General features: G+C 41.7%; 2 protein-coding genes across 8 annotated transcripts in view; one reads left to right on the forward strand and one right to left on the reverse strand.

Moving 5' to 3' along the window:
- ZNF569 (zinc finger protein 569) overlaps positions 1 to 2954 on the reverse strand; it is a 72918-nt gene extending 69964 nt beyond the window's left edge. Inside the window, exons 1-2 of one of the 4 annotated variants that reach the window (XM_064381382.1) lie at positions 2836 to 2954; positions 857 to 1020 (exon numbers count right to left, since the gene is read on the reverse strand). The gene's annotated coding sequence lies outside the window, so the exon portion shown is untranslated. The other 3 variants (XM_064381380.1, XM_064381379.1, XM_064381381.1) reach the window with 3 other exon arrangements.
- A 1903-nt stretch (positions 2955 to 4857) lies between these two features.
- Positions 4858 to 26578, forward strand: ZNF570 (zinc finger protein 570). Of its 4 annotated transcripts, XM_012436643.2 has the most exons (5): positions 4858 to 4938; positions 6062 to 6145; positions 10977 to 11103; positions 11386 to 11481; positions 19827 to 26578. In XM_012436643.2, the coding sequence occupies exons 1-5, from the start codon at positions 4909 to 4911 to the stop codon at positions 21179 to 21181; spliced, it is 1692 nt and encodes a 563-aa protein (XP_012292066.1). In that variant the 5' UTR covers positions 4858 to 4908; the 3' UTR covers positions 21182 to 26578. The 4 variants fall into 4 exon arrangements, with proteins under 4 accessions (XP_012292066.1, XP_012292076.1, XP_012292086.1 ...); XM_012436653.3 differs by lacking the exon at positions 6062 to 6145 and having other exon boundaries at positions 4862 to 4938; XM_012436663.3 differs by lacking the exons at positions 4858 to 4938; positions 6062 to 6145 and adding an exon at positions 4954 to 5457.
- The last annotated feature ends 188 nt before the right edge of the window (positions 26579 to 26766 follow it).

A 26766-nucleotide genomic window follows, 5' to 3' on the forward strand; every position in this document is an offset into this window, starting at 1 on the left:
AGTTCCCTATATAGGTGTAACATTTTTAATCTTTTATATTGCATTTTCACTGTATCTTTTCTGTGTTTAGATATGTTTAGATACACCAAGTCTTACCACTGTGTTACAACTGCCTATAGCAGTCAGTACAGTAACATGCTGTACAGGTTTGTAGCCTGGGAACAATAGGTTGTACCATATAGCCTAGGTTGCAGGAGGCTATACCATCTAGGTTGTGTAAGTATGCTCCATGATGTTTATACAAGAACAAAATGGTTTAACCATGCATTCTGCAGAATATATACCCATCAATAAGCAACACAATTGTAGTTTCCTAACTGGTCTCTATGATTCTTCCCTTAACCTTCCTGCTCTTTCCTCATTCTTCCTCCCATAGGCCATTCTTATCAGAGCAGCCAAAGCAATCTTCTTAAACTGTAAGCAGACAGTATGACTTCCATGCTCAAGAAACCCTCCAGCAGCTTCCTATCTCAGAGGAAAAGCCATAATTATTACTATGGGCCATAAAGCCCAATCTGATCTGCCCTCCTCCCCTCTACTTACCTTTCTTCTCTCCCACTACTCCCTTCCTCAATTACTCTATTTCAGCCACACCAGCCTCTTCATTATAATAGGCCAGATGCCACCTCAGAGCCTTTACAACTGGTGTTCCCTCTGCCTGAAATAACTTTCCTCATTTATGTATTAAAAGCTCCTTTACTTCCTTCATATCTTTATCACTACCTTTTCAGGATGCCTTCCCTGGCTAGCCCATCTAAAACTCATATTCCCATCACTAATTGTAAATATCCTCTCACTTTACATTTTTTCTTAGTATTTTTCACCATTTAATATACTTCATATTTAATTTACTTACCTTGTTTATTATCTGGTCCACAAAAATTTAAGTACCATGGTAGCAGGGGGTTAGTCTCTTGTTCACTGCTATATCCTGAGCACCTACGATTGTGCCTGTTACACAGACAGCATTCAATAAATGATGAGTCTATGAATGAATGAATCCTTAATATACGAAGAACCCTGGAAAAGAAATTTGAAAACAGAATATTACTTCAGAAAACATATAATTCACAAACGATTTTTTTAAATGCTTGACTTCAATAAGTAAACAATTGTTTTATAGCAAATTAATTAATTCATAGCTATGAAGTTAACAAAGATGACTATTTACAATATCTATTGTTATCAACGGTGTATGAGGATACAGGCAGTCTTATACTATGCCAATAACACTGCAGATTATTGGAACTTCACAGAAGAATAATTGGATAGGTTCAGGAAACCTTTAATAAGAGCATACATTTTGACCTAACAATTTTACTTTTAGGAGCCTGCTCCCCCTCCAAAAAAATTTAGAGAGGCACATTAAAACATGTGCCAAATAGTTGCTGACAAACACACTGTTTATAATTTCAAGAAGCTAGAGAGAACCAAATCACGTATCAACAGGAGTAAACGTATACCATGATAAACTTTAAAAGGAAGGCATAGGCTGGGCGCGGTTGCTGACGCCTGTAATCCCAGCACTTTGGGAGGCTGAGGCAGGCGGATCACGAGGTCAGGAGTTCCAGAGCAGCCTGGCCAATATGGAGAAACCCTGTCTCTACTAAATTAGCCAGGCGAAGTGGCAAGCGCCTGTAGTGTCAGCTACTCGTGAGGCTGAGGCAGAAGAATGGCTTGAACCTGGGAGGCAGAGGTTGCAGTGAGCCAAGATCGCACGACTGCACTCCAGCCTGGGCCACAGAGCAAGTCTCTGTCTAAAAAAAAAAAAAAAGTGTAATTTGTGATTGTTTAAATGTAACTATATTAATCATATATTGTTAAATGAGAAAGGTCGGTTACAGAGCCGTATGTAAAGTGTGACTGCAATTTTGAAGCCATTATGCACACATATGGAACATATGAATACATACGTATGCATTCACAAAGGCGGGGGTGAAAAGATGGAAAGTAAAGTTTGAATGGTTGCATGGCTGGTAGAACTATGATTTTTGTTCTTCGAGTTTGTCTGTACTTTTCACCACCCCACTCCACTCCCCAAATGCGGTGGAGGGAGCGAGGAGAATGAGTTTAGTACGCACACAAAACATCGTAGTTAATACACGAAAATAAAGTTAAAAATCAATAAAGTATTGGGGCTATCGATGTTTCATATAAAAACATATTTCCAGTGACCCCAGCCAAAGACATGCAGCACTGGTACAAACGCCAAGTCTCACACATCTACACCCACAAGCACACCCTACCTCGCATCCAGAGTTTTTCATTCATTCAAGATCCCACTGTCACGCACGTTAGCACACAGGTTCCTACTGAAAGATAAAAGGGAAAGCGCCTCCACGAAATCCGCTTACGGACACGATCCCGGGGCCACACTCAGCCAGACAAATATCTGGCAAATGACAGTCACTTCACGCCAGACACTTACAGTCCTTCACACACCACTCCCACGGCCTCAGGGAACAGCCACAGGCACAGGCATCGCCCCGCCGGCGTCCTCTTCTAAAGAATTCGGGCACTGGGTCCGCTGGCTCCTACTCCCACCAAGCACAATGAGTCCGGCGCTCAGAGTTAGCGGTTTTCCGAGGCCTCACCACAGAGCCCGCGGACACAGGCCCCTACTCCACACCTAACGCTGCCCAAGTGGCACTGCCGGCGCGGGCTGGGACGAGGCGCCACTGAGGACGGCGCTGGCGGTGCCTGAAAGCGCCACAAGCCTCGGTCCGTTAGAGCAGGAGCGACGCTTCCCAGAGGCCCCCGCGGCTCACCCGGGCGGGACCCGTTTCCCTGTTTGCGCGTCCTGAGAAGTCGACAGCGGCGTCTCAGGGCTCACACCTGTGCGCAGGCGTCTCAGCCTCGGGTTTTGCCGGAGCGGCCTCGCGCGAGCCCGGCTCTCAAAGATTGAGAGCGCAATTTGGCACTGAGAAGAATCGAATCGTTCCGCTGCTTCCTGCTCCGGACTACATTTCCCAAAGGCCTTCGCGGCCCTGCCTTTTTTTTTTTTTTTCCTCCCTGCAAAAAGGCACTTCCTTCTTACTGTCCGCTGGAGCTGCAGGTTTGCGGGGTCCGTGAAGGAATCCCGGCTCAGTCTGTTTAGTTCCGTGCGTTCGGGTCTCTACCCGAGACTGGAATACAGCGGGGTGAAGGTGGTGAGAGTAAAAGGGCCCGTGAAGGCCAGGTCGGCTGGAGCCTTAAGGTCCTGGCAGCGGCTACAATAGGGAGGAGTGACTGTGTGTGTGAAACTTCGGCCATGGAATTTGGAGTTTGGAGTTTCTGGGGCGAGAGACACTGAGGTCCAGTGACATCTGAGGTCGTGCGAACGTGCAACCTTTTGTGTGACCACAGTCGCGTTTTATGTTCTCGTGACTGATTCTGACCTTGCAATTTTGTCAGAGACAGTGTGCGTGTATATTCGTTCTTTCTGGACTTCTCGATTGTGACTATGACGGTGTTATTGGAGTAAATGACCTGGGATCGTGAGTGAAAAGTAGTGTGGCCAGACCGCCTGGATTCTAAACAGACTTGGTCTTACTAGCTGTGTCATCTTACACTAACTACTTAACTGCTCTATGCCTTTAGTCTTAATTTTTTCTTTTTTGGCAGAGCCTCCCTTTGTTGCCCAGAGTGGAGTGCAGCGGCGCGATCCTTGCTCACAGTAGCCTCGAACTCCCGGGCTCAAGCGATTTTCTGCCTCAAGCCTTCCGAGTAACTGGGACTACAAACACGGAACACCCGGCCTGGTCGATTTTTTTTTTATATAATTGTTAGTAAAGACGAGGTCTCGCTATGTTGCCCAAGCTGGTCTCGAACTCCCGAAAAAGTTATCCTCCCGCCTGGGTCTCACAAAGTGCTGGGGTTACAGGCATGAGCCACACGGGGCCGGTCTTAATACCTTTAATAAAAAGATAAGAAGCTGGACGCGGTGGCTCACGCCCGTGATCCCAGAACTTTGGGAGGCTGAGGTCGGTGAATCATCTGAGGTCAGGAGTTCCTTTTTTTTTGGAGACAGTCTTGGTCTGTCGCCCAGGCTGGAGTACGGTGGCGCTATCTCCGCTCACTACAACCTCCCCTTCCCAGGTTCAAGCAATTCTACTGCCTCAGCCTCCTGAGTAGCTGGGACTACAGGCGCGTGCCACCACGCCCGGCTAATTTTTTTGTATTTTTAGTAGAGAGGTGGTTTCACCATGTTGGCCAGGCTGGTCTCCAACTCCTGACTCAAGTGATCCTCCCGCCTCGGTCTCCCAAAGTGCTGGGATTACTGGCGTGAACCACAGCGCCCTGCCCGAGGGTAGCGAGCAGGGAGACTGTCAGGAGTGTAGTGCGCTTGCGCAGCATACCTCCCGGCCCCCACCAACTTTTTTCGGGTATCCAGCACAATTCTAGGAATTCGCCTCCCACCCACTTTGTGTAGACGCGCCAGTAGCGCGTTCCCACGCACAAACCTTTTCCCTGAGGCCAACCTGCTGTTAACTCCCCGCCCTGGTTGCTAAGGGAGGCGCGCGGAGCGTCTGTGCCTGCGCACTTCCATACCAGTCCGTGTAGTGTGACGCTGGGCCCCATCCCTGTAGCCAAGCTAGGCTCAGAGCTGCAGGGAATCCGGACTTTTGGGCTCCAGGCTGGAAGGCCGAGGAGAGGCCAGCGTGGGAGGACCTACTGAGAAGGGGGCGACATCACGAATCCCACGCGGAGCTGCACCGCTGCTGCCAGATCCTGCGGCCCTGCGGCCTTTTCTACTGCGGACTACGTTTCCCAGCGGCCCCCGCGGGAGCTGGGCCGGCGGCCCCTTTGTGTCCTCCGGCGGCGGAGGCAGCTGAGGCGCTTCATTCCGGGCCCGCGGGGGCTGGGTTCCCTCCAACTCAGGGTAGGGGTGAGAGCAGAGTGGAGATTCCCCTTGCCTTCGGGGCGGGAATGGGATCTTCCCGCAGTTCAGTTCTGCAGGTAGGGAGTAGGCTGAAGAGTGGCTTGTGGGTCTCTGGAAGTTCGTTCCAGGCCCTCTGTGTGACTCCGGTGCGGGCGGAGGTTTCTACCGTTCAGTGCGAGGCTGTCACCGCTTGTGCCTGTCCGCGTCCTGTGTGACTGGGTGCGAGGGAGTCAATGGCACCGTGGAGTGTGAGGCTGTGAGTTAGGGCGGGAGCGAACGAGTGTTCGCTGTCCCCTGTTGGGCCGATACCCGCGGCCTCTTTGTGACTGGATTGTGATTGTCACTTGTGATAGATACCCTGGTGTCTGAGCCTTGCCGGTATGGGAAAGGGTGCCCTTGTGAGACAGCCCATACCTATGGCCTCTGACTGTGGCGTGGGTAAGACGGTGGCTGGCATTGTAGTTTTTCACACTCTGGGTATGTCAGGGAATGCGTGAGAGACTGTGTGCCACCGAGAGGCTTTGAAAGCCAAGTCATATCAACATGCCACCAAGTTTCAGAATCACTGATCTTATTGGAGAGGATTGTGGGGTCAGGTACTCTTTTATTTGACCTTGGTGCTCTTATTTATTAGTTCTGTGTCTTTATGTAAAAGCTTACATTTCTCTAAGACTGTATTTGTAAAACCTAGAACATTAACAACAGTTAAGCTGAGGAATTAAAAATGATTTAGGCAGCCAGGTGCGGTGGCTCATGCCTGTAATCCCAGCACTTGGGAGGCCCAGGCGGTGGATCACCTGAGGTCGGGAGTTCAAGACCAGCTTGACCAACATGGAGAAACCCGTGTCTACTAAAAATACAAAATTACCTGAGCGTGGTGGCGAATGCCTGTAATCCCAGCTACTCGGGAGGCTGAGGCAGGAGAATCACTTGAACCCGGGAGGCGGAGGTTGTGGTGAGCCGAGGTCGGGCCATTACACTCCAGCCTGGGCAACGAGAGGGAAACTGTGTCTCAAAAAAAAAAAAAAAAAAAGATTTAGGTATGAGTTAAATTGTGTGCAAAGAAATTCCTAGGTCTCCATTATGCTCTCTCTATCGGAGGGAAGGTTGCAAGAAGAGGAAAGAAGCCTAAAAAGTCTAGACTGGTGACTGGATGCTGCAAGAAAAGCCTAGTTTCAAATGTTCTTTTCCCCATCTCAGTCATCTGAGGCCTCTGCTATTTCCCAAGAGAAGAGCCAGGAGGAAGGAAGAATGGCTGTTGGGCTTCTTAAAGCCATGTACCAGGTGCGTTGGTGTTTTCTCTCTTTCCTGAATACCTGTCTGCTTTTCAGAACAAGCAGATATTAATTTTCCTTCTGCTGAAACGTTTCTGGGTAACCAGTCATGTCACTTATCAACACTCTCCATTGGATTCCTGTCTCATTCAAGATAAATGCTTAAATCCCGTCTTGACCTGCAGGGCCCTGCATAATCTGGTCCCTGACTATCCCTCTGACCCTGTCTAACTCAGTAACTCAGTTCCAGCAACACCAGCTTCCTTGTAATGTTGTGAGTACATTCTTAACGCATGGCCTCACACTTGCTATTCAATCTGGCTGGGATGCTGCCCTCAGATACGGATACAGACCAACTTCCTCATTGTCGTCTCTAAGCAAACATCATTCATTCAAATTTTTAGTGAGCACCCATTACCACTGGGTGTCACAGGGCTTAGTTCCTCATCCTGTTCTCTATCTACACTTACTACCTTGGTAATCTCATCCTGTCTCATAGCTTCAAATGCCATGTACATGATGCCAACAACTACCAAATTGAATACAGCCCAGATGTCTCTTGAACTCTAGACTGTATATCTGACTACCTACTAAACATCTTCATTTGGTTGCATAAGAGATATCACAAATGCAAACATTTTACAAACAGTGAAATAAGGCATTGGCGGTTTGGGAGCATGAGTGGCGTGAACTGATTTTCATTTTAGTAGGATTACTCTGGCTGCTACTGAGAAAAAACTGAATAGGACAAAGATAGAATTAGGGAACTCAACTAGGAAACTCTTACGTACTTCCCTGGCTCCGTTGCTTAAGCTAAAAATCTTCCATCAGGAAATTTTGTTGGTTCTAACTTCAAAATATATCCAGAATCAGACTACTTTTTTTTGAGAGAGAGAGAGAGAGTCTTGCTCTATTGCCAGGCTGCAGTGCAGTGGTGCGATCTTGGCTAGCTGCAACCTCTAGCTCCCGTGTTCAAGCGATTCTCCCGCCTCAGCCTCCCGAGTAGCTGGGACTACAGGCATGCGCCACCACGCCCAGCTAATTTTTGTATTTTTAGTAGCAACAGGGTTTCACCATGTTGGCTAGGCTGGCCTCAATCTCTTGACCTCATGATCTACCTGCCTCAGCCTCCCAAAATGATGGGATTACAGGTGTGAGCCACTGCACCCGGCCCAGACTACTTTTTACGATCACCACTGCTTCCATTATGTTCTGAACCATCGACTCTCAGCTGTGTTTCTGTGGTACTCTCCTAACTTGTCTCTCTACATCCACTCTTGTTCTCCTTTAGTCTGTTCTCAATGGAGCAGCCAAAGCGATCCTGTTAACACCTAAGTCATATGGTGTCATTCTTTATAGGCAGGGGGTGGGTGGAAATAATAGGGAGCACAGACAACTCTTAAAAAGTAGCTGTAAGAGAAGGAGAGAAATGGTTGGTAAGTGAAGGAAAAAGTCTAATTGACAGGGTTTCAGGACAATGGATATATGTTGGCAGGCTGAAGTTAGAGACTCAGTAGAAAGGGAAATCTGAAGATGAATAGAGAAAAAGGAATTGCTGGAACAATGTGCTTAGGTAGGTGAGAGGAGCTGAGTGTTTGGTCTTTTCTAGAAAAGTGGGTTGTTCAATTATAGGAGAAGGGCATGTTAGGGTGTATAAGCACAGGTGTAGGTGGATGTGTAGATGTAGCAGGAGTTTGTGGAAATTCTCTTTCAATGGGTTTTGTTTTCTCAGTGAGAGAAAATGCAAGATTGTCCACTGAGAGTGAGCATGGGGAAGAAGGTCTTGAAGGTGTGAAGAGAGAGGGGACAATATCAAACGGTCATTTAGCAAAAGGCTGAATGGACTAGAGAAATGTATCATGCAGTATTTCGGCCCACATGAGGTCAAGTGATCATGAATTTAAAGTGAGACCAATTAGTATGGTTGGTATGATTTTCTCCTGTAGAGTTCAGCTGTGCAGAGTATGGGCACAGAGTAAGCAGAAAGATGGCTGCAGTTTAACCAAGTGAGTACGTTAAGTGAGAGAGGGAAGGCAAAGGCATATGCAGGGAGTGATTATAACAGATGATTGTGCTGGGAAGTGAGAGTACTCAGGGATGAGGAACAGTGAAAAAGTGGTAAAAAGTGGTAAGATCAATGAGTTGCACTTCTCCAGAATTTGACTTCTGGTGGAGTCAGATAACTATCCAGTTTGGGGTATCATAGGGCAAGAGTTGAGAACCAGGAGATAGAGGCTGGGTGTGGTGGCTTACGCCTGTAATCCTAGCACTTTGGGAGGCCGAGGTGGACAGATTGCCTGAGGTCAGGAGTTTGAGACCAGCCTGGCCAACATGGTGAAACCCGATCTCTACCCAAAATAAAAAAAATAAAAAAATAAAAATTAGTCAGGCCCAGTGGCATTGGGCACCTATAATCCCAGCTACTCGGGAGGCTGAGGCAGAATTGCTTGAACCTGGGAGGCTGAGGTTACAGTGAGCCAAGATCGTGCCATTGCACTTCAGCTTGGGTGACTAGAGCGAGACTTCATCTCAAAAAGAAGAGATATAGGTGATAGAAGTCAGAGGGGGATAATTGAGGTTATGAAGGGTTTGGTACTGCCTGGTAATGACAAGATCTGTGTCATGACCATGGCAGTGAATGACTGTAGAAGTGTGGAGGATAAGGCTACTAGAGGAGAGAGGGGTCAGAGAACTGAGAGGCCAGATTGTGGGGAGTATTATTTATGTGGATATTGACGAGACCGAAGAATGATAGGAAATGGCATTAAAGAGAGTGACAGTGAGCCAGGTGCTGAAGAATTTAAGAAATGACAGAGAATTGGTATCTATCAGGAATTAGTAGATAGCTATCACAAGGAGGGACTATGATTGACATATTCTAATTTCTTGATGTTGAAAACTAGATGTCTTTTAGAGAAGAGGAAATGGCCTGGAAACCAGAGCAAAGAGGTGGCCTGCCTCACCTTCAGGTGCTGTGGCACCAGGAATGTGGGGAATAAAACAGTCATCAGTGACAGGGCGTGAAGGGAAGTCATCCTCTCAGCTGGAGACCATGTTTCTTTAAGAGCAAAAAGAGAACAGGAAAAAGTGGGAACTGTGATTTTGCTTCAGACTGGTTTGATGATAATTGTGAATAGATTTTGAAACCAAGTATCATCATCATTTGTTAGGGGTCAAATATTTTAAGAATAGAATTTAAGCTCCTATGTTGACATTGAAATTATTTGTTGACTATAAAGAATCAGTGGAAAATGTGTGTTATATATAAATATTTATAAATTTATTATATGTATTTATATAAGCTAAGGACACCATTTTAGGAAGTATGTATACCATATGAACCCTACTGTTAGCAGTAGCAGAGAGGGAGAGATTTACCTACTTCATATAAAGTTAGAAAAAAGGTTACTAAGTGTTGAACTTGAAGAATTTTGCTTCTGTAGAGATAGTTCTTTCTTTCTGTTTTGTTTCGTTTTTGAGACAAGGTCTTGCTGTGTTGCCCAGGCTGGAGTGCCGTGGCACAATCTTAGCTCACTGCAACCTCTGCCTCCCCGATTCAAGCAAGTCTCCTGCCTCAGCTTCTGGAGTACCTGGGATTATAGGGTTATAGGTGTATGCCAGCAGGCCCAGCTAATTTTTGTATTTTTTAGTAGAGACAGGGTTTTACCAGTTGGCCAGGCTGGTCTGGAACTCCTGACCTCAAGTGATATACCCGCCTCAGCCTCCCAAGTGCTGGGATTATAGGTGTGAGCCACCTAGCCCAGAGACAGTTTCTTTAACTGTAACAAAATTGTGTCAAATGCAAAAAGTTACATTGACAGGTTCACATCTTTTAATTTTGTAAAAAAATAAATTGATACTTATATAATGTATGTTTGTTTCATCAGCAAGTGGTCACATTATAGAAACCTGGAATCCAATGGCATGACAGCAGCTTTTTTTCAGACAGAGTCTCGCACTGTCACCTAGGTTGGAGTGTAGTGGCATAATCTTGGCTCACTACAACCTCTGTCTCCTGGGTTCAAGCAATTCTCCTGCCTCAGCCTCCCGAGTAGCTGGGACTACAGGCATGCACCACCACACCCAGCTAACTTTTGTATTTTTAGTAGAGACAAGGTTTCACCATGTTGGCCAGGCTGGTCTCAAACTCCTGACCTCAGATAATCCAACCACCTTGGCCTCCCAAAGTGCTGGGATTACAGGCGTGAGCCACCACGCCCAGCCCAGAGTCAAGTTTTTCAGAACTTTCTCTAACCCCAGTAGACAGCAGCAATATGATGAGTAGAACACCTATTTATTTACACAAAATTTTGAGAACTCTGGATTAGAGTATTTGAATTTTAATGGACTTGATGCTCTGCTCTGCTTGGTCTAGGACAATTTTCAGAGATATAGCGAATACTTTCTGGGATCATTTTTGATCCCCTTCTAGTTTCTTGAAATTTTCTTCAAACCACTCATTGATTAATTCAATTTAGTCAATATTTGAATGCCTCACATGTGCCAGATTCTATTCTGTACCTGGGAATAAAGCAGTGACCAAAGCCAAAACATACTCTGCTCTCATGGAGCTTAAATTTTATAAAGTTGAGGAGGGTGAAGAACAGGCCATGAATAAAATAATTAACTGCTGTGGAGAAAAATAAAGCAGGGTTAAGGAATAGGGAATTGGGGTAGAAATACTGCTATTTTATACTGGAATAATCTGAGACATACAAAGGGTCTGAATACAAATATGATAACATGGTTATATATTTGAGGATGTAGTATGAGAGAGAGCCCAGTGTGCCCAGGGCAGAGTAAATGAGGTGAATATGGTTCTTTCATTTGTTTCACGTCAGGAGTTGGTGACCTTCAGAGATGTGGCTGTAGACTTCTCCCAAGAGGAGTGGGATTGTCTGGATTCTTCTCAAAGACATCTGTATAGTAATGTGATGCTGGAGAACTACAGGATCTTGGTATCACTGGGTAAGGATATCTTCTTGCCAAATTGAGCTTCTGCTCAAAAGGGGCTCTTTGCTACCACTATTGTGAGTTTTTGGATAACATCTGCAAAGTTTGGCTGAATGTCTGCTGCCCAACAAATGGCTTAGTGTTTGTGGATTTGGCAGTATTCTTGGCTTATGCGGGGGAAGCTTCATCTTCCTTATCCTTCTAATGCATGTCATTTTCCTGGATGATCAAAGGATTGAATGTGAGTATGGAATATCCACTGCATGAACAAATTCTATTTTTTTCCATATATTGCAGGACTTTGCTTTTCCAAACCAAGTGTGATATTATTGTTGGAACAAGGAAAAGCACCCTGGATGGTGAAGAGAGAGCTGACAAAAGGCTTGTGCTCAGGTTAGTGAAGAGGAAATAGGCAAAAATCTTTGCAAGTGACAGCTCAGCCTGACTCAAACGTATCACCTCTTCATTTTTCAGGATTTCAAACTCTTCTCAAATGTTCTAGGTCTTCATAGAAATTTGGGGCCTTTTTGGATGTTCTCCCACGTTTGTTATTTTTAATTATCTGTCTTCTCTCACTTTGCCTACTCCTTTCTAATAAGTCCCATTTCCTCTCAGTTTCATAAGCCTCTCAGTCTTTAAAAAATATTTTCCTCAGCCAGGCACAGTGGCTCAGGCCTGTAATCCCAGCACTTTGGGAGGTTGAGGCAAGTGGGTGGATCATCTGAGGTCAGGAGTTTGAGACCAGGCTGGCCAACATGATGATACCCTGTCTCTACTAAAAATACAAAAAAAAAAAAATTAGCTGGGCATGGTGGTGGGCACCTGTAATCCCAGCTACTTGGGAGGCTGAGGCAGGAGAATCCCTTGAACCCGGGAGGCGGAGGTTGTGGTGAGCCAAGATCGCACCACTCCAACAAAAATCTGACTTTTTCTCAGTCATAGATTGACATTATTATTATTATTATTATATTATTATTATTATTATTTTGAGATGGAGTCTTGCACTGTTGCCCAGGCTGGAGTGCAGTGTCACGATCTTGGCTCACTGCAACCTCCACTTCCTGGGTTCAAGGGAGTCTCCTCCTCAGCCTCCCTAGCAACTGGGATTATAGGTGCCTGCCACCACATCCAACTAATTTTTTGTATTTTTAGTAGAGATGGGCTTTCACTATGTTGGTCAGGCTGGTCTCAAACTCCTGACCTCGTGATCTACCTGCCTCTGCCTTCCAAAGTGCTGGGATTACAGGTGTGAGCCACCATGCCCAGCGACAGATTATTTTTATGAGTGCTTTAAATAAACTATTCCATGCTTTTCTGGCTTCTGTTCTTGCTATTGAGAAGTCAGTTTTCATTAATATATTCTTTCTTGCAATTTTTAAGAACTTCCTTCTTGCCCTGGTTATTCTGTTTTTTTTTTTTTTTTTTTTTTTTTTGAGATGGAGTCTCACTCTGGAGTGCAGATGGAGTCTGACTCCTGAGTGCCCAGGCTGGAGTGCAGTGGCGCGATCTCAGTTCACTGCTAACTTCGCCTCCTGGGTTCAAGCAATTCTCCTGACTCAGCCTCCCAAGTAGCTGAGACTACATGTGCTTGCCACCACACCTAGCTAATTGTTTAGTTTTAGTAGAGACAGGGTTTCACCATGTTGGCCAGGCTGGTCTCGAACTCCTGACCTCAGGTGATCTGACTGCCTCAGCCTCCCAAAATGCTGGGGTTACAGGTGTGAGCCACCATGCCCAGCCAGTTATTCTGTATTTTCAATGTGATGTATGTAGATGTAAATTTCAGCTGTTGGGATTTACTGTGATTTTTTTTATCTAACCATTAATGTGCTCTGGGAAATTATCAGCGATTATCTCTTCACATATTGCCACTCTCCCATTCTCTATGATTATTTTTCCTAAAACTCCAGTTAGATGTGCCTAAGACCAAACTCACCAGGGATAAATTGATGCTCCCAGCTTCAGTTCTACCTTACTTGAAAGTACCTTCTAGAGTCTGCTTGACCTCAGAAAGTTTACCTTAATTTCTTGCTAGCTTGGTAATGCAGCTAAAAGAAAGTTTTTAATTTCTACAAAATTGTAAGCTTTTTTGTACCAGAAAGATTTGTCAATATAACTAGTCTGCTATATTGCTGGACTACTCTAGGTACCTCATATAAGTGGAATCATACAATATTTGTCCTTTTGTGACTGGCTATTTCACTTACCATAATGTCCTCAAGTTATATACATATTATAGCATATGTCAGAATTTCCTCCTGAGGATGAATAATCTATTGTACATACCACATTTTATCAGTTGTCCATCAATGGACACTTTGACTGCTTATACCTTTTGAATATTGTGAATAATGGAGCTATGAATATGGGTGTACAAGTATCTCTTTGAATCCCTGCTTTCAGTTATTTTAGGTGTATCCTCAGAATTGGAATTGCTAGATCATATAATTTTATTTTTAATTTTTTGAGACACTGTCATATTATTTTCATAGTGGCTGCACTATTTTTATATCCTCACCAACAATGTCCAAATGTTTCACTTTTCTCCATATTCTCATCAACACTGATTTTCCTTTTTTTTTTATAGTAGCCATCCTAATGGGTGTGAGGTGATAGCTTGTGGATTCGGTGTGCGTTTACCTAATGATTAGAATGTTGAACATCTTCTTGTGCTTGTTGCCATTTGTATATCTTCTTTGGAGAAATGGCCATTCAAATCTATTGCCTATTTTTGAAATTTTTTTGTTGTTGCTGTTGGATTATAAATTTTGAATATTAATCCCTTATCAGATATGATTTGTAAATATTTTCTTCTATTCTGTGAGTTGTCTTTTTACTCTGTTGGTAATGTCCTCTGCTACACCAAAGTTTTAAATTTTGATGTAGTCCAGGTATTTAGTTTTTCTTTTGTTGCCTGTACTTTTGGTGTTTTAACCAAGAATGCACTGCCAAATCTAGTGTCATGAGGCTTTTCCCCTATGTTTGTTTCTAAGAGTTTTATATTCTTGGTCTTGATCCATTTTGAGTTAATTTTTATGTACATTATAAGAGTCCAACTTTATTGGCCAGGTGCAGTGGCTGACGCCTGTAAATCCCAGCACTTTGGGAGGCCGAGGCGGGTGGATTATGAGGTCAGGAGATCAAGACCATCCTGGCCAACATGGTGAAACCCCGTCTCTACTAAAAATACAAAAAATTAGTTGGGCATGGTGGCGCGTGCCTGTAATCCCAGCTACTCAGGAGGCTGAGGCAGGAGAACCTCCCCAGGAGGCGGAGGTTGCGGTGAGCTGAGATAGCGCCATTGCACTCCAGCCTGGGTAACAAGAGCGAAACTCCATCTCAAAAAAAAAAAAAATTACAAAAATTAGCTGGGTGTGGTGGTGGGCACCTGTAATCCCAGCTACTCAGGAATAATATTGGCCTCATTAAATGAGTTTGGATGTCTTCTCTTCAATTTAGAGTTTGAAGAAGATTAACATTAATTCTTTTTTAAATGTTTGATGGAATTTACCAGTTAAGCCATCTGATCCTGGGCTTTTCTTTGTTCGGAACTTATTGATGACTGATACAGTCTTCTTACTGTAGCTCTCTTCAGTTTTTCTGTTTCTTTATTATTCATTCTTCATAGGTGTGTGTTTCCAGGAATTTGTCCCTTCTATCCCAGACATCCAATTTGCTGGCATATAGTTGTTCATAGTACTCTGTTGTAATCCTTTTTAGTTTCTGTAAAATTAGTAGGAGTGTTAGCTTCCTTAATTTCTGATTTGCTTGAGTCTTTTCTCTTTTTTCTTTGTCAATCTACCTAAACGTTTATGACTTTGTTGATTTTTTTTCAAAGCATAAACTCTTGGTTTTATTGATTTTCTCTTGTTATTCTATTCTCTATTTTGTTTATTGCAGCTTGAATATTTATTATTTTTTTCTTTTGCTAACTTTGGATTTAATTTATTTTTCTTTTTCTAGTTTGTTAAAATGTAAAGTTATGTTGTTGATTTGAAATCTTTTTTAATGTAAGTATTTACAGTCATAAAATCCCCTTTGGCACTATTTTCACTGTATCCCATAAATTTTATATGTTGTGCTTTGGTTTTCATTTGTCATAAGGTATTTTCTAATTTTCCTTATAATTTCTTCTTTGCTTCTTAGTTGTGTAAGAGTGTGTTGTTTAATTTTCACATATTTGTAGATTTATCATTCGCCCTTCTGCCACTGATTTCTAGATTTATTTATTTAATTAATTGTAATCAGATAAGATAGTTGTATGATTTTAATGTTTTTCATTTTTAAGTTTGTTTTTTGGTCTACATATGGTCAATACTAGAGGCGTTTTTATTTTTTAATGATCTTCAGGATTTTTTTTAAAAAGACATTCTTGCAAGGAGTTTGTCAGACTCTAAAATCTGAGAGGGGCCAGGTGCGGTGGCTCACGCCTGTAATCCCAGCACTTTCGGAGACCAAGGCAGGCAGATCACGAGGTCAATAGATCGAGACCATCCTGGTCAACATGGTGAAACTCCGTCTCCACTAAAAATACAAAAAATTAGCTGGGCATGGTGGCGTGTGCCTGTAATCCCAGCTACTCAGGAGGCTGAGGCAGGAGAATTGCCTGAACCCAGGAGGCAGAGGTTGCGGTGAGCCGAGATCGCGCCATTGCACTCCAGCCTGGGTGACAAGAGCGAAACTCCGTCTCAAAAAAAAAAAAAAAAAAAAAATCTGAGAAGATAGTGCTCTACAAATATGCAGTCACTTCAGATGCCAGCCACAAGTTTGGAGGTCCCCAGCGAACCCTTCACTTCAGCCCACTCTCAGGTTTGGTAATTCACTAGAATAATTCCCAGAACTCAGGAAGGAGCTATATTAAAATTACAGTTTTATTACAGCAAAAGAATACAAATCAGAACCGGCCAGGAGAGATTCCAAGGGCAAGATCTGGAGGGTTGGAAATGCAAAGCTTCTGTTATTCTCAGGGGCCTTCCAGTCATCTCAATACTTAAAAAATTATTAAATATTTAAAGAAATATTGCCATACAAAGAAGTTCTCCTGAACTTCGGTGTCCAGAGTTTTTTTGGAATTGTGTTATATAGGAATGATCTATTTAATCATTAACTATATGTCTCAGTCTCCAACACTCCTTCTTGTCCCAGAGGTTGATTTAATATCAAGGTGGCTCAGGGGCTCAACCCTCTAATTACATGATCGATCTTTCTGGCTTGGCTAGCCTCCATCCTGAGTCATATTATTAGCACAAAATATCTAGGGACCTACCATGAGGCACCTCATTAGTACAAACTATCAGATGTGGCCTGCAGGGCCCACTTTGAATTACAAAGATCCCCTTTGGCACTGTTTTCCTACCACTCAGGGCTTAGAGGTTAATTTCTGAGAACCAGAAATAAAGGCCAGCCAGATTCTTTATTACATGATTCTGGAAAAGGTCATTATGAGGCTTTGATTGTAATTGAATAGAAATAATAGATGAATTTAGTGAACATCAATGGATGTACATTGGTGAATCTTCATGTAAAAAAATAAGGTGTGCATCTTCTCCCATTATTCATACTTTTTGTGGGGAGTTAGTTAGGGGAAGGTCCCTCATTTGACTTTTAAAGATTTTGCTTATTTCTTGTTAATTTATTTCTAGGGTATTTTCCCTTGTGGTGGTGGTTGTTGTCAATGTTAAAAATATCTAATGTTAATTATTTTCTTTATGCTTTCTTCTTTTGCTTTTTACAATTGATTCAAAAATTGGAAATAATATTATTAGATAAAACTATAAAAGTATAAATAATACAGTAATCTCCCCCATAGTTCCTATATTCTTTATGTATCTTTCATTAATGATTTATTTGTGGTGTTTTGACAAGCTACTACATATACATAATTATTTTTAATGGTTACTATTATTTGTTATTAATAATTTTGGTGATATTTCTTGCCTAATGTATTTCAATATTATCTGTCTTATTGTAATAGTACATTTTATTATTGAAAATAATAATCTTTAAACGAGAGTAATCATTATAAATGAATTGATTTTTTTTAAGTAAGATCTTGTTCTGTCACCCAGGCTGGAGTGCAGTGGTATGATCACTACTCACTGTAGCCTTGGCCTCCTAGGATCAAACGATCCTCCTGCAGCCTCCTAAGTAGCTGCGCCTACAGGCACACACCACCAAAGCCAGCTTTTTTTGTTTTCTTGTAGAAACGAAATATCACTATGTTGCCCAGACTGGTCTCAAACTCCTGGTTCAGTCAGTCTTCTCACCTTAGCCTCCCAAAGTGTTGAGATTACAGGTGTGAGCCATCATGTCCAGCTCAAGTTGATTTTTATTATCATATTATCAAGTTTATATTTTAATATTGTGGTATGAATGTACTGAGCCTTGATTTGTTTTTGTTTATATTTGCTCCTTCTTAATCTCTTTTGTCAGTTTCTTCCCTCTTGTCAAATATCTTCATGTTGGAGTGCTGTAAGGTTCGTTTCTTGCCCTTTTTTCTTCTTTTTATCTACACTCATCCTCTTGGTAATTTAGTTTCTTTAAATCCCACCTACCTGCTGACAACTTCCAATTTCAAATCTCGAGCCAAGACCTCTCTCTTAAATTCCAGTGTCACATGTCTATCTGCCTACTCAGTGTCTCCATTTCAAAGTCTAACAAACAGCTTAAATTTAATATTCTTAAAATTGAACTCCAGATCTTCCCTACCTTGCCACCCAAACCTGCTGTACTCATGGCCTTCCCCACTATTATTTGTGGCTATTTTATCCTTCCACTGCTTAGACCATAAACTCAGGAGGCATGCTTTTTCCATTTCTTTATATCCATTCCAGGTTCAGTTTGTTAGAATATTCTCTTGGATCAGTCTATAAAATACACCTAGGATCTAATCACCTCACTATTCGTCTGTTGGTATCTCCCTGGTCTGAATCAATATTATCTATCACTTAGCTGGCCTAGTATAATAATAGTTTTCCTTGCTTTTCTCCTTGTTTTCCACCTTCCAGTGATTTCATGGAATAGCAACCAGATATTACTCCTCTACTGAGACCACTACAATGTGTCTCCATCTGTGTTAGGCTGTTCTTGCACTGCTGTAAATAAATATAATACCTGAGACTGGGTAATTTCTACAGAAAGAGGTTTAATTGGCTGTCAGTTCTGCAGGCTGTACAGGAAACACAGTGGCATCTTTCTCTCAGGAGGTCTCAGGAAGCTTCCAATCATGGCAGAAGGTGAACGGAGAGCAGGCATATCACTTGGCAAAAGCCAGGAGCACATGAGAGAGGCGGGAGGTGCCACATACTTTTAAAGGACCAGCTGTCATGAGAATTCACTCACTGTCATGACAGTATCAACAGGATGGTACTAAACCATTCATGAGGAATCCACCGCCATGATCCAGTCACTTCCCGCCAGGCCCTACCTCCAGCACTGGGGATTACATCTCGAGATGAGATCTGGATGGAACTACATTTACCATCTGATATGGTTTGCCTCTATGTCCCCATCCAAATCTCATCTTGAAGTGTAATCCCCATGTGTTGAGGAAGGGACCAGGTGGGAGGTGATTGGAACATGGGGGCAGTTTTCCCCATGCTGTTCTCGTGATAGTGAGGGAGTTTCTCACAAGACTTGATGCTTTAAAAGTGGCAGTTTTCCCTGCTTCCTCTCACTCTCTCTCTCCTCTCTCGCTCTCCCTCCTTGCCTCATTTGTTCCTTCCCTCTCTCTCTCTCCTTCTTTCCAGCCACCTTATAAAGAAGATGCCTGCTTCCTCTTCACCTTCTGCCATGATTGTAAATTTCCTGAGACCTTCCCAGCCATGCAGAACTGTGAGTCAGTTAACCCTCTTTTGTTTATAAATTACCCAGTCTCAGGTAGTGTCTTTATAGCAACATGAAAACGAACTGATACACTACCCATCTCAGAGTAAAAGACAAATTCCTTAGAAGGCCTGTGAAGATTAAATACTGTCATTACCTTTCACTTCCTGACTTTATATGCTGCTACTCACTCTATAGCCACACTGCCCTTCTTATTATTCCCTAAACGTAGTAGACATGCTTCTACTTTTTAAGTCATTAAACCAGCTGCTGCTTCTTCCCTGAATGCTTTTTCCACAGAAACTTGAATGACTGACTTCACTTTCTTCAAATCTTAGCTTAAATGTGAACTTACTAATGATTCCTAGCTCTAATTTCATCAGTACTCCTGACATCCCCTACCCTGATTTTCTTTATCTGATGCACTTTAGTATCTTCTAACATAAAATAAAATTTACTTATCACTTATTTTCTGTCTCTTTTAAGAAAATAACATCCCTAAAGGTAAGGATCTTTGTTTATTGATATTAAAAGCATCAGAACAGAATTTGGCACAAGGTAAATATTTGTTCAGTGAATGTTCTTGAATGAAGCAGCTATAAGAATGGAGACTATTTCAGTGTCTGCTTTCCTAATACAGGCATAACATTGTAACCCACTCTGACCACATCTCTTAATTTCTTCCTGCCCTGAGATTTACTGATTTTTCTTTTATAATTCTAATCTTTCCTCCTTCGGTTTCTGTATGACCTGTTTTCAGTTTCTCTTCTTGTACACTTCAGAACTGCAAAAGCCAATATTCTTGTGGGTTTTACTTGCCATTAAATTCACATTTTACTTTACAGATGGACTTTCTTAAATGTACTTTCTGATACTCAATAGAGGAGACATTTTTTCTTCTTATTACTTTTCAGGCTGGGAGCCTCTATGTGAGACTGAAGAATTAACCTCAAAGCAGGACTTTTATGAAGAACATCAATCCCAGCAGATAATAGAAACACTCACAAGGTATAACCTTGAGTACTCCAGTTTGAGAGAAGAGTGGAAATGTGAGGGCTATTTTGAGAGGCAACCAGGGAATCAGAAGGCATGTTTCAAGGAAGAGATAATCACTCATGAAGAAGCCCTTGTCGATGAAAGAGAACAAGAATATAAATCTTGGGGAAGTTTTCATCAGAACCCACTGCTTTGTGCACAAAACATAATCCCCAAAGCGGAGAAAGTACATAAACATGATACACATAAGAGAAGCTTTAAAAAAAAATGTATGGGTATTAAGCCCAAGAGTGTCTGTGCAGAGAAGAAACTTTTGAAATGTAAAGACTGTGAAAAAGTCTTCAGCCAGAGTTCATCCCTTACTCTTCATCAAAGAATTCATACTGGAGAGAAACCCTATAAATGTATAGAGTGTGGAAAAGCCTTTAGCCAGAGATCAAATCTTGTTCAACATCAAAGGATTCACACTGGAGAAAAACCCTATGAATGTAAGGAATGTAGGAAAGCCTTCAGTCAGAATGCACATCTAGTTCAACACCTGAGAGTTCACACTGGAGAAAAGCCTTATGAATGTAAGGTATGTAGAAAAGCATTCAGCCAATTTGCCTACCTTGCTCAACATCAGAGAGTTCATACAGGAGAGAAGCCCTATGAATGTATTGAATGTGGGAAAGCATTTAGCAACAGATCATCCATTGCTCAACACCAGAGAGTTCATACTGGAGAGAAACCCTATGAATGTAATGTGTGTGGGAAAGCATTTAGCCTTCGTGCATACCTTACTGTACATCAGAGAATACATACTGGAGAGAGACCCTATGAATGTAAGGAATGTGGGAAGGCCTTCAGCCAGAATTCACACCTTGCTCAACATCAGAGAATTCATACTGGAGAAAAACCTTATAAGTGTCAGGAATGTAGGAAAGCATTCAGCCAGATTGCCTACCTTGCTCAGCATCAAAGAGTTCATACTGGAGAGAAACCCTATGAATGTATAGAATGTGGGAAGGCTTTTAGCAATGACTCATCCCTTACTCAACATCAGCGAGTTCATACTGGAGAGAAACCTTATGAATGTACTGTTTGTGGAAAGGCTTTTAGTTACTGTGGATCCCTTGCCCAACATCAGAGAATTCATACCGGAGAGAGACCCTATGAATGTAAGGAATGCAAGAAAACCTTCAGGCAGCATGCACACCTTGCTCATCATCAGAGAATTCACATTGGGGAGTCACTGTCACCACCCAACCCAGTCAATCACCAAGTCCTATAGACCCTGTGTCCTAAATATTTCAAGAATTTTTACACTTTTTTTTAATCTTCAATATTGTTACCTTGGTCTGATTCATCTCACTTTGATTACTAATATAGCTTTCAAACAGGTCTTCCTGTATTTATTTTTTCTACCTTTCAATCCATTTCCCACAATGCACTCAAACTGATGTTTTTTTTTTCTTTTTAAGACAATGTCTTACTTTGTTGCCCAGGCTAGAGTGCAGTGGCATGATCTCAGTTCACTCCAGCTTCTGCCTCCCAGCCTGTGTCTCCAGGGTTCGAGTAGCTGGAACTACAGACATGCACCACCATGCCTGGATAATTTTTTTATTTTTTGGTGGAGATGGGGTTTTGCCATGTTGGTCTCAGGCTGGTCTCGAACTCCTGATCCCTCTCTCTTTTTTTTTTCAGAGACAGAGTCCTGTTCTGTCACCCAGGCTGGAGTGCAATGGCATGCTCTTGGCTCACCACAACCTCCATCTCCCAGGTTCAAGTGATTCTCCTGCCTCAGCCTCCCAAGTAGCCGGGATTATAGGTGGGCACCACCACGCCTGGCTACTTTTGTATTTTTAAGTAGAGTTGGGGTTTCACCATGTTGGTCAGGCTGGTCTCAAACCCCTGACCTCATGATCTGCCTGCCTCAGTCTCCCAAAGTGCTAGGATTATAGGCGTGAGCCACCACGTCCTGCTTCAAACTCCTGATCTCAAGCAATCTGTCTGCCTTGGCCTCCCAAAATGCTGGGATTACAGGCGCAAGCCACCACGCCCAACCTCAAATTGTTCTTTTTAAAGTACAAGAAAACACATTTACTGTCTCCAGTTAAAACTTCTTTTTTTGTTGTTGTTACCGTTCTTAGACTAACATTCACAGCCTTTAAAATTGTGAGGCTTTTTGTTATCTGGTTCTTACACACCATTCAGCCTTATTTTATTCCTTATTTGATCCTCTTCTTTGGGCACTAGGTACTTCCCAGGACTAAGAGCTTAGATTCTGGAAAATCGCAGCTCTACCACTACTATGGCATTGTGTGACTGTAAGCAACTTGCTTATCTAAACCTCAGGGTTTTCTTTAATTCTTAAAATAGGAATAATAAAGGATACTGTATTGTAGAAATGTAAGTATTAAGTGAAATAGTGTCTGTTATAGATTGATGCATATTAAATGAGAAATTTGCATGTAAAGTACTTCATATAGTCTGTCAAATATAGCAGATATGCAATAAATGGTAATAGCTAGCATATATTGAGTGCCCACTGAACATCAGGCACTGTCTTACATACTCTACAAATGTTAACTCTTACTCCTCACAACCAAAACAAGATTCCTTAATGGACAAAGTACAGCATTCCTGCAAAACACCAGTTTAGAATTTGGAAAAGCTGAAAATTTTAGAACATAATTGTCAGTCTTTGTTCTGTAGCTGAGTAGTTGATATAAACTCAGGTAGTGGAATTATAACACTAGTAGCCAGTTTTAGGAAGTTTCTAAAGATAATGAATTGGATAAGCCAATTAAAATAAGAAAAATAGAATTCACTGGGAAGAATGCAGAACCTGTATTTAGATCAAGGAAGCAATAGAAATGGTCACAATTAACTAAAAAAATCAATAAACATAGAAATTCATGTGGTCCCTTTAAAAAGGCACCACATCCTGGCTGGGCACGGTGGCTCACACCTATAATCCCAGCACTTTGGAAGACTGAGTTGGGCAGATCACAAGGTCAGGAGTTCGAGACCAGCCTGGCTAACATGGTGAAACCTCAACTCTACTAAAAATACAAAAATTAGTTGGGTGTAGTGGCTCATGCCTGTAATCCCGGCTACTCAGGAGGCTGAGGCAGAAGAATTGCTTGAACCTAGGAGGGAGAGGATGCAGTGAGTTGAGATCATGGCACTGCAGCCCAGCATGGATGACAGAGACTCTGTCTCAAAAAAAAAAAAAAAAAGTACCACACCCAGGTAATTGTATGGGTAAATTCAGGTAATTTAAAAGCATGTAAAGTGTTCTATATTATAAAAAATAATATAAAGTTTAAAAAATTTTTTAACCCAGTGATTGCAAAATTGAAATCAAAAGGGGATTAAGGGAAGAAAACAACAGACAGATACACAAATATTAATATAGGCATTCATTCTGTTAATATTGAGTAATTACTATTTGTCAGACACTGTTTTAGGTATGAGAAAATGACAGTGAGCAACACAAAGGCTACATTCCCATGGAGTTAAATTCCAGAGGCTGAGACAGTTAAATTAATACTTAAATAGAAATCAGTAGATTCTCTAAACCCAGAAAACTGAAGAACAACAAGAAAATAAGGAGCATTATATAGCCTAGACTGCAGAGACTGAAGATAATAAGGTTGGCAATTCTTCCTAATTAACAAATTCACTGCAAATCCAGCCAAAATGTTTCATTGTATTTTTTCCCCTTTAGCTTCACAAGTTTGTTCTGAAATTTTTCTATGAGGTATAAATTCTTAAGAACAGCAAGAAAATTATCGAATCTCTTTGTAGAAACTGCGTATGATGACAGTTCAAACCAGTAGAGAAAGATTTGATTTGGGGGTATTAGGATAATTATATACCTCACTAGCAGTAAGGGAAATGCAAAATAAAATCACAGTGAACTATTTCAAAATCATCACATTAGCAAAAGCATTAGAGTGCCAATTACTGGAAAGATGTGGAGCAATAGGAACACTCATACGGTGCTACTAGAAGTAGTTGTATTTAGCATAATTTGGTAATGTCTAGTAAAGTGGAAGATGTGAATAATCTTTGACCCAGCAATTCCATGTTTAAACCTCTACATAGTCTCTCCTTGTGTTTCAAGGAGATATATATGATGGTCCATTGCAGCATTGTGAGAATGAAAAGTTGAAAGCAATCTAACCATTAGGCTAAATACAAGATAGAATACAAATTAAAATGAGTAACTAGAGATATTTCTGTCAACATGGGTAAATCTCAAAAATAGCCTTAATGAAGTTGAACTACAGAGTATTTTGTAAACATAGTATACCATGTACAATTTGAAAACATGCTAATTAGTGTTATGTATATTTTTGATGTCTAAATAGTATATAAAAAGAATCCATAAAATAATCCTCAGATTCAGAACCATGGTGACCCAAAGGGAGAAAGACAAATGAGATTAGGGAAAGGATGCAAATGAAAATAATTATTTCTTTCTTTAAAAAATAAGCAAATATTGTATAGCCAATTCTTATAATTTGATAAAGCTGGTTGTGAGTACATGAGTTGTTACTCTCTGTATCTTTCTGTATATTAAAACTATTTCATAATGCAAAAAAATATACATTTAAAAGATGTTTGCTTCTGTCAATTCTCTTCTGTCTTTTTTTCTTTTTTGAGATGGAGTCTCACTCTGTCACCCAGGCTGTAGTGCAGTGGTATGATCTTGGCTCACTGCAATCTCCCATCTCCTGGATTCCAGTGATTCTCCTGCCTCAGCCTCCCAAATAGGTGGGAATGCAAACACGTGCCACCTCGCCCAGCTAATTTTTAGTAGAGACCAGGTTTCACCACGTTGGCCAGGCTGGTCCTCCTGACCTCAGGTGATCTGCCTGCCTTGGCCTCCGAAAGCGCTGGGATTACAGGTGTGAGCCATGGCACCCATACTGTCAGTTATGTTCTTACAAGTCCTCAGGTGTGCCACTGGTGTTCCTGTATTCACCATTTTCTTCAGAAAGAAGCTTACATATGGTCTATTTCCAGAGGCAACCATTGTTAACAATTTTAAGACTATCTTTCCATGTTTGACTGGTTTGAGAATGATGCTTTATGCTAATGGTTTTATAAGCCTAATTTTTCCATCATCATTCTTAACTGTTTTCAGCACCCCACTGTATATGCATCATGCTTTGATAATTTCTCTTTGTGTATTGTCTAAGTGTCCAGAATTTTTGTGGGCCAATTACTATCTTTTCTGAATTCAATTTTCTCAGATGTTAAAGGGAGATAATTCTTTGTTTTAGAACTGTTACATGCATGTCAAAATACATGGGAAATTTACAGCAGTATTTAGTAAAAGTTATTATTTTATAAAATATACCAGAGGGTGTAAGGAAACTGGGGAAGAGAAATGACATGAGGCCATTACAGTAGAAGCAGGCAGTGGAGACTCTAATTTACTTCAGATAGGCAGCATGCAGAAACAAAAATACACAGTAACTCTGGATTTTAAAATGTATGCCTAACAACTCAGTCACTGTGATTATAATCAATATCCAGCAGAATTTGTTGATAGCCTCGTATTTTTAGTATATTTTTCTCATTTATAAGTCAATGGAAAAATAAGCAATTAAGAATATCAAGGAAATTGTCTACCACTGTTAAAGAGAGACCTCAGATATCCATACCTGAATGATGGAAAATATCTACAAGAAACAGGATGGCAGAGTGAGGGAGAGGGCTTGTCCACCACACTCCAACACAGTGAAGTGGAAGGTAAAGCAGGATATAAAAATTAAAGCCTTTCTTCTCTTCCCTATTGCCTCACTGATATCCTGTAGATTGAGATACTTGTGTAATCTGAGCTACAGTCCAGTGTCTTTTTATTAATCTATTTATTGAGACAGAGTCTCACTCTGTTGCCCAGGTTAGAGTACAGTGGGGTGATCTCAGCTCACTGTAACCCCTCTGCCTCCTGGGTTCAAGCGATTCACCTGTATCAGCTTCCTGAGTAGTTGGGATTACAGGTGTGTGCCACTATACCCAGGTAATTTTTGTATTTTTAGTAGAGATGGGATTTCTCCATGTTGGTGAGGCAGGTCTCGAACTCCTGACCTCATGATCTGCCCACCTCTGTCTCCCATAGTGCTGGGATTATGGGCGTGAGCCACTGTGCTTGGCCACCCAATGTCTTAAAGTAGTTAAGAAAATAAAAACTCTGGCTATGTCATAGGTCTCTAGGATGTGGAGTATCATACCACTGTGTATAAATCCTATGCTCATGGACAGCTCTGAGATGAGCTGTATTCACCAGGCAGCCAGTTATTCAACATGGATTATAGACTGGCAAGTGGATACAAAAGCTGGTGGGTGTGAAGTGGTACTACTTGTAAAGTGGTTTTATTTGCATTTCCCTGATGACTGATGATGTTGCACATCCTTTCTTGTGTGTATTGGCCATTTGTATATCTTCTTTGGAAAAATGACTATTCCAATCCACTTCCAATTTTAAATTGAATTGCCTTTTTATTGTTGAGCTGTAAGAGGTCTTTGTATATTCTGAATACAAGGACCTTATCAGATACCCTATTTGTAAATATTTTCTTCCATTTCATAGATTGTCCTTTCACTTTCTTGATAGTGCCCTTTGATGCAAAAAATAAAATAAAAATGTTTAAAAACCTGTTAATTTTGATATAGTCTAATGTATCTATTTTTTTCTTTTCTTGCTTGTGTCTTTGGTATCATAGCTAAGAAACTACTAATCTGATCAGGTGTGGTGACTCACATCTGGAATCCCAGCCCTCTGGGAGGCCATGGTGGGAGGATTGCTTAAGCTCAGGAGTTGAAGACCAGCCTGGGTAACGTGGTGAAACCCCATCT

Source organism: Aotus nancymaae, unplaced genomic scaffold, assembly GCF_030222135.1.
Source record: "Aotus nancymaae isolate 86718 unplaced genomic scaffold, 86718_ANA_hifiasm-v0.15.2.pri h1tg000028l, whole genome shotgun sequence".
Lineage (NCBI taxonomy): Eukaryota > Metazoa > Chordata > Mammalia > Primates > Aotidae > Aotus > Aotus nancymaae.

What these genes read in the sequence shown, in the direction of transcription:
- ZNF570 (XM_012436643.2), top strand. Translation starts at nt 4,909, where the DNA reads ATGGGATCTTCCCGCAGTTCAGTTCTGCAG. An exon ending in CAGGATCTTGGTATCACTGG is followed by an intron (nt 11,104 to 11,385) that starts GTAAGGATATCT and finishes CATATATTGCAG; the next exon opens with GACTTTGCTTTTCCAAACCA. An exon ending in GACAAAAGGCTTGTGCTCAG is followed by an intron (nt 11,482 to 19,826) that starts GTTAGTGAAGAG and finishes ATTACTTTTCAG; the next exon opens with GCTGGGAGCCTCTATGTGAG.